General features: G+C 30.4%; 1 protein-coding gene across 1 annotated transcript; it reads left to right on the top strand.

The window, feature by feature from the left end:
- The first annotated feature begins 5,429 nt into the window (after window positions 1-5,429).
- On the top strand, window positions 5,430-6,878 carry LOC124419670. The gene is made up of 2 exons (XM_046949969.1): window positions 5,430-5,606; window positions 5,676-6,878. Exons 1-2 carry the CDS (start codon window positions 5,565-5,567, stop codon window positions 6,786-6,788), a joined length of 1,155 nt encoding a protein of 384 aa, XP_046805925.1. The 5' UTR covers window positions 5,430-5,564; the 3' UTR covers window positions 6,789-6,878.
- Window positions 6,879-7,020: the final 142 nt, after the last annotated feature.

Raw genomic sequence — 7,020 nt, 5'->3', positions numbered from 1 at the left:
TGGTCTCGTCTATAGCATAGTCTAGTCTACATAAATTGCAAAATTGTAATATTTATACTTTTTTATTTTATTCTTTATTTCTTAATTATTATTATTCTTTATTTACATTTAGCAAATTATAAAAATTCCAAAATTCTTCAAATCTGTCGTAGTAATTATTAAGGTTTTTCAATTTCTCAAAGCTGTCCAGTAGTGGCTTCTCTCGCTCCATTGTCTGCCGAATTATGTCTGCTTTAAATTTATTAATTTTCTTAGAAAGAACATGATCTATGAGATTTTTAAATTTAATTTCATAATCTAAATACAATTTAGCATAACCATGGGCATTAAAGATTTGCACAATCAAGTTATGATCCTTGTAAGGAATATCCATATTGAAGTAATATTTTTGTAATATAATGCTATTGAATAGTTCAAATTCCGTCTGTAATTCATTAATGTCGTCATTAATTTCAAATCTCATAAGGTATTCATTGATATCTATGGTCAAGTGGTGCTTAAGCGGTGTACTAATTTGTGGAAATTTTGGATCTTTTAGTACAGCCTGCAAAAGCTCGAATGCCGTATAGCAGTAGAACATGTTAAAAAACCCCAATTGATCTTGAACGTACTCTTGTAGCTCTTCTTTAAGGGTCTGATCCTTAAGAACAAACACAGTGAAATATTTCGACATGCAATCATAATTTGTACACCTTTTCAACTTGTTGAACCAGTTTAATAGAACATATTGTTGCTTTAATTCCTGAGGCAATAGTTGTGCCTTTAGTTCTTGGAATTTGGGTATAAAGTTTTCTTTAATAAATTTTTCATATTCACTTTCATAGTTCATATTTATGTTGTCTTATCCTTGCTCTTGTAATAACTCCCAAATATATTGTAAATCCTTATTGTCACTGTACGTCTCGTGGATTTTCTCATCGAACAGTAGAGCCAGTTCGTTTACTAAATTATAATGTTTATACATGGGATAATCGTGTAAGAAATCGGTTATATTCTTTTTAAACTCTTTTAAAATCGGCGTTAAGGCCTGCTCTACTCGTTCATCCTTTAGTAATTGTTTACACAAATTATTTGCTTCATACAAGAAATTAGTGGATATTGATTTTAATCCTTCCCTATAGAAATCAAACAGCTGCTCCTTAAATGCATTTGTATTGTTTAGAGGAGTGGCGGGCAAAGGTTTTATTAACATTAACTGCTGAGAAAATTTTAAAGGAATTATTAAAATTTAATTTTGTTTTATAAAATGTAACTCTTACTTGAATTAAACCCCATCTTACAACAGTGTATAAAAATTTCATTTTTTCTTTTGTTTAATTTTACACTTTCTAACTCAACTACTAATCAAATAATAAATTTAATTATTACAATAAAAACTGCTATAATTATAATAGAAAATATTGACAATCTACTGGATTAATCACTTAAACTATATTTGTATGAATAGTAAGATTATTGTATTGATTAAAAATTACAACAAAGCTCTCAAAGAAGTGTTTCCTTATATTTGTATAACATTTAACTTATCTATTTTTGTCAAAAACATGTTTAACATGAACTAACTAACATGAACTAACTAGACAAGACTATATACTAGTCTATAGTCTAGTCTATAGTCTAGTCTATAGTCTAGTCTATAGTCTAGTCTATAGTCTAGTCTATAGTCTAGTCTATAGTCTAGTCTATAGTCTAGTCTATAGTCTAGTCTATAGTCTAGTCTATAGTCTAGTCTATAGTCTAGTCTATAGTCTAGTCTATAGTCTAGTCTATAGTCTAGTCTATAGTCTAGTCTATAGTCTAGTCTATAGTCTAGTCTATAGTCTAGTCTATAGTCTAGTCTATAGTCTAGTCTATAGTCTAGTCTATAGTCTAGTCTATAGTCTAGTCTATAGTCTAGTCCATAGTCTAGTCTATAGTCTAGTCCATAGTCTAGTCTATAGTCTAGTCTATAGTCTAGTCTAGTCTATAGTCTAGTCTATAGTCTAGTCTATAGTCTAGTCTATAGTCTAGTCTATAGTCTAGTCTATAGTCTAGTCTATAGTCTAGTCTATAGTCTAGTCTATAGTCTAGTCTATAGTCTAGTCTATAGTCTAGTCTATAGTCTAGTCTATAGTCTAGTCTATAGTCTAGTCTATAGTCTAGTCTATAGTCTAGTCTATAGTCTAGTCTATAGTCTAGTCTATAGTCTAGTCTATAGTCTAGTCTATAGTCTAGTCTATAGTCTAGTCTATAGTCTAGTCTATAGTCTAGTCTATAGTCTAGTCTATAGTCTAGTCTATAGTCTAGTCTATAGTCTAGTCTATAGTCTAGTCTATAGTCTAGTCTATAGTCTAGTCTATAGTCTAGTCTATAGTCTAGTCTATAGTCTAGTCTATAGTCTAGTCTATAGTCTAGTCTATAGTCTAGTCTATAGTCTAGTCTATAGTCTAGTCTAGTCTATAGTCTAGTCTATAGTCTAGTCTATAGTCTAGTCTATAGTCTAGTCTATAGTCTAGTCTATAGTCTAGTCTATAGTCTAGTCTATAGTCTAGTCTATAGTCTAGTCTATAGTCTAGTCTATAGTCTAGTCGAGGGTCTAAACTATTGTCTAGTCTATATTCTTGTCTATAGCCTAGTCTAGTCTATTGTCTAGTCTATATTCTAGTCTATAGCCTAGTCTAGTCTATAGTCTAGTCTATAGTCTAGTCTATAGTCTAGTCTATAGTCTAGTCTATAGTCTAGTCTATAGTCTAGTCTATAGTCTAGTCTATAGTCTAGTCTATAGTCTAGTCTATAGTCTAGTCTATAGTCTAGTCTATAGTCTAGTCTATAGTCTAGTCTATAGTCTAGTCTATAGTCTAGTCTACAGTCTAGTCTATAGTCTAGTCTATAGTCTAGTCTATAGTCTAGTCTATAGTCTAGTCTATAGTCTAGTCTATAGTCTAGTCTATAGTCTAGTCTATAGTCTAGTCTATAGTCTAGTCTATAGTCTAGTCTATAGTCTAGTCTATAGTATAGTCTATAGTCTAGTCTATAGTCTAGTCTATAGTCTAGTCTATAGTCTAGTCTATAGTCTAGTCTATAGTCTAGTCTATAGTCTAGTCTATAGTCTAGTCTATAGTCTAGTCTATAGTCTAGTCTATAGTCTAGTCTATAGTCTAGTCTATAGTCTAGTCTATAGTCTAGTCTATAGTCTAGTCTATAGTCTAGTCTATAGTCTAGTCTATAGTCTAGTCTATAGTCTAGTCTATAGTCTAGTCTATAGTCTAGTCTATAGTCTAGTCTATAGTCTAGTCTATAGTATAGTCTATAGTCTAGTCTATAGTCTAGTCTATAGTCTAGTCTATAGTCTAGTCTATAGTCTAGTCTATAGTCTAGTCTATAGTCTAGTCTATAGTCTAGTCTATAGTCTAGTCTATAGTCTAGTCTATAGTCTAGTCTATAGTCTAGTCTATAGTCTAGTCTATAGTCTAGTCTATAGTCTAGTCTATAGTCTAGTCTATAGTCTAGTCTATAGTCTAGTCTATAGTCTAGTCTATAGTCTAGTCTATAGTCTAGTCTATAGTCTAGTCTATAGTCTAGTCTATAGTCTAGTCTATAGTCTAGTCTATAGTCTACTAGTCTATAGTCCTATAGTCTAGTAGTCTAGTCTAGTCTATATCTCTAGTCTATAGTCTAGTCTATAGTCTAGTCTATAGTCTAGTCTATAGTCTAGTCTATAGTCTAGTCTATAGTCTAGTCTATAGTCTAGTCTATAGTCTAGTCTATAGTCTAGTCTATAGTCTAGTCTATAGTCTAGTCTATAGTCTAGTCTATAGTCTAGTCTATAGTCTAGTCTATAGTCTAGTCTATAGTCTAGTCTATAGTCTAGTCTATAGTCTAGTCTATAGTCTAGTCTATAGTCTAGTCTATAGTCTAGTCTATAGTCTAGTCTATAGTCTAGTCTATAGTCTAGTCTATAGTCTAGTCTATAGTCTAGTCTATAGTCTAGTCTATAGTTTAGTCTATAGTCTAGTCTATAGTCTAGTCTATAGTCTAGTCTATAGTCTAGTCTATAGTCTAGTCTATAGTCTAGTCTATAGTCTAGTTATTAGTCTAGTCTATAGTCTAGTCTATAGTCTAGTCTATAGTCTAGTCTATAGTCTAGTCTATAGTCTAGTCTATAGTCTAGTCTATAGTCTAGTCTATAGTCTAGTCTTTTGTCTAGTCTATAGTCTAGTCTATAGTCTAGTCTATAGTCTAGTCTATAGTCTAGTCTATAGTCTAGTCTATAGTCTAGTCTATAGTCTAGTCTATAGTCTAGTCTATAGTCTAGTCTATAGTCTAGTCTATAGTCTAGTCTATAGTCTAGTCTATAGTCTAGTCTATAGTCTAGTCTATAGTCTAGTCTATAGTCTAGTCTATAGTCTAGTCTATAGTCTAGTCTATAGTCTAGTCTATAGTCTAGTCTATAGTCTAGTCTATAGTCTAGTCTATAGTCTAGTCTATAGTCTAGTCTATAGTCTAGTCTATAGTCTAGTCTATAGTCTTGTCTATAGTCTAGTCTATAGTCTAGTCTATAGTCTAGTCTATAGTCTAGTCTATAGTCTAGTCATAGTTTAGTATATGTGGTGTCAAGCCCCCCTTGAAAGTCTAGACGTTATTTTTTAAATATTCACTTGAATGTCAAAGTTCTTTATATAGATAAAAGATTCTAGCTCTAATAGTTTCTTAGATATACGAATTTTTCTATTTAATACATGTGGGGGCTGCCCTGAGGAAGGTCTGCCCCTTTTTCCTCTAAAATATTGAAATGAATATTAAAGTAATTTGTGCAATATTTGAAGGATCTATTTGATTTTCTATTGTCCCAGGGAAGCTTGTTGAAAATTGTTAAGATCGGTTCATTATTTCACCTTCAAAATTGTAGTTTGATTTACATGGACGGACAGACAGACGTATAGGCAGACGGGCAGACAGACGGATAGACAGACGAACAGACAGACGAACAGACAGACGGACAGACAGACAGACAGACGGACAGAAAGACAGACAAACAGACGGAAAGATGGACAGACAGACAGACAGACAGACAGACGGTCATAGCTAAATCGATTCAGAAAATTATTCTGAGCCTATTAGTATACTTTAAGGTGGGTATAGGACAAATATTATTGTACGTTACAAACATCAGCACAAACCCAATATACCATCTCCACTAAAGTCGTGTAGGGTATAACGAATTATAAGACATTATATTACAATATAATAGATTTAGATTTAACAAAAGTTAATTATAATTTCTAATTAAAGTGTTATAAACTTTTACTCTACTCTTATACTGACTTAGTATTAAAGTGTTATATATTTTTCTACTCTTATACTGACACTATACTGTGAGTTTAATTGACGTGATGTGTGTTATCAGAAGAATATCGTTATAAAGCTTGTATGTTTGTATTTAATTTAACCACAAATTTCTCTATAAATATTCATTAAATAAACTTTTATCTTGCAATTGCATTTTGTATAAAAATCTTTTGTTAAGCTTAAGAAATGTATTTTTTCACAAATTGTAAAAGTATTAAGTTTAAATCAAAGTAGAAATGAAACTGTTATACACTGCTCTTATCTGGGGCTTAATACAAGTAAGCTAAAATATTATCAAAAGTATATATCATTGGTTCAAAATTAAAATTTTCTCTTTTTGTAATTAGATTTTTACCAACAAAACTTTGGCAGCCACCAATAATAGTACTAATCAAACGATAATTGGATCGAAAAAAGAACTAGTAATATTATATGAAAATGAATTAGAATTATTAGCAAAAGAATTCTGTGAAAAGGCTAAATTGTTAAGTGAAAAACTAATACAAAATCTTAAAATACAACAAGCTAACAGCCCGCTTATTAAGGAATTTAAGAAGAATATAACAGAATTTTTATATAATTATGATTTTTATCAGCGTCATCAACTGTACAACTATTTGTTAATGAAATTTATAAAATCTACTATACACTACTACCTACAGGACCTTAGTCCCACTAAGGATTCACAGTACATATTAGATCTCTTGAAAAAACTACAATATGATAAGTTATGTGATGAATATGAGCTAAAATTTCAAAAACTTATTAAAGAAAAATTTCTACCCAAATTCGAAAAACTTCAAACACAACTTTTACGCTCCAACTCAAAGAAAAGTAGGTCCTTTTTAAACTGGTATAATAATCTAAAGAAGTGTCAGGATTATAAGTGTTATTATAAATATTTCAATAAATTCATAAATATTATAACAGCAGCCAAAAAACAACTATTGGATTATATAAGACAAGAGCTAGAAAACATTAATATCTATTTCATCACTACTGCTTACTATATAAGTAAGGGCGTCATAAAAGATCCTTTAATTCTACAACTTAGCCCTGCTGTTCGTCAAAAATTCACTAAAGATATTAATGATTTTCTTACACAATATGAAAACAATCAAGATGTTTTACAACTATATGATTTAAAGGATTTTTTTCAAAATAATATTTCACAAAAATATTACTACAATACAGAAGATATATCCTTAAGTGATGATCAATTATTGGAGCAAATCTTTGATAATCAAAAGCTTAACGAATTCCAATTTACTTATGAAACAAAATTTAATAGATTTCTTGAACGAGGTCTTTATGGAAAATTTCAAAAATATAAAACTTCACTTAATCGAAGAGCATTGATGCGTGAGCAGCCGTTATTCGAGTGGTTTGAACATTTGTTAAGTTTACGCAGTTATGGGGAAAGATATAAAGAATTTGGTAACCTAATTAAGTTGATTTAATTTAATATTAATAAAAAATTTAATAGTTTTGACTATATGTGATTTAGAAGCATTATAATAATATTATAAAAGATTCTAATAAATTATAACGATTTTATAATAGTTTAAAGAAATATTGCATTTTAAAAGTTCATTCCTTTAAGTCCCTGACAGCTTAAATATACCCTACACCATTTTAGTGGGGAGGGTATATTGGGTTTGAGCAGATGTTTCTAACTAACTAACTAACTAA

Source organism: Lucilia cuprina, chromosome 2, assembly GCF_022045245.1.
Source record: "Lucilia cuprina isolate Lc7/37 chromosome 2, ASM2204524v1, whole genome shotgun sequence".
Classification (NCBI taxonomy): domain Eukaryota; kingdom Metazoa; phylum Arthropoda; class Insecta; order Diptera; family Calliphoridae; genus Lucilia; species Lucilia cuprina.
This window is presented reverse-complemented; position numbering and strand designations above follow the sequence as displayed.

What these genes read in the sequence shown, in the direction of transcription:
- LOC124419670 (XM_046949969.1), top strand. Translation starts at nt 5,565, where the DNA reads ATGAAACTGTTATACACTGCTCTTATCTGGGGCTTAATACAA. An exon ending in TTATCTGGGGCTTAATACAA is followed by an intron (nt 5,607 to 5,675) that starts GTAAGCTAAAAT and finishes TTTTGTAATTAG; the next exon opens with ATTTTTACCAACAAAACTTT.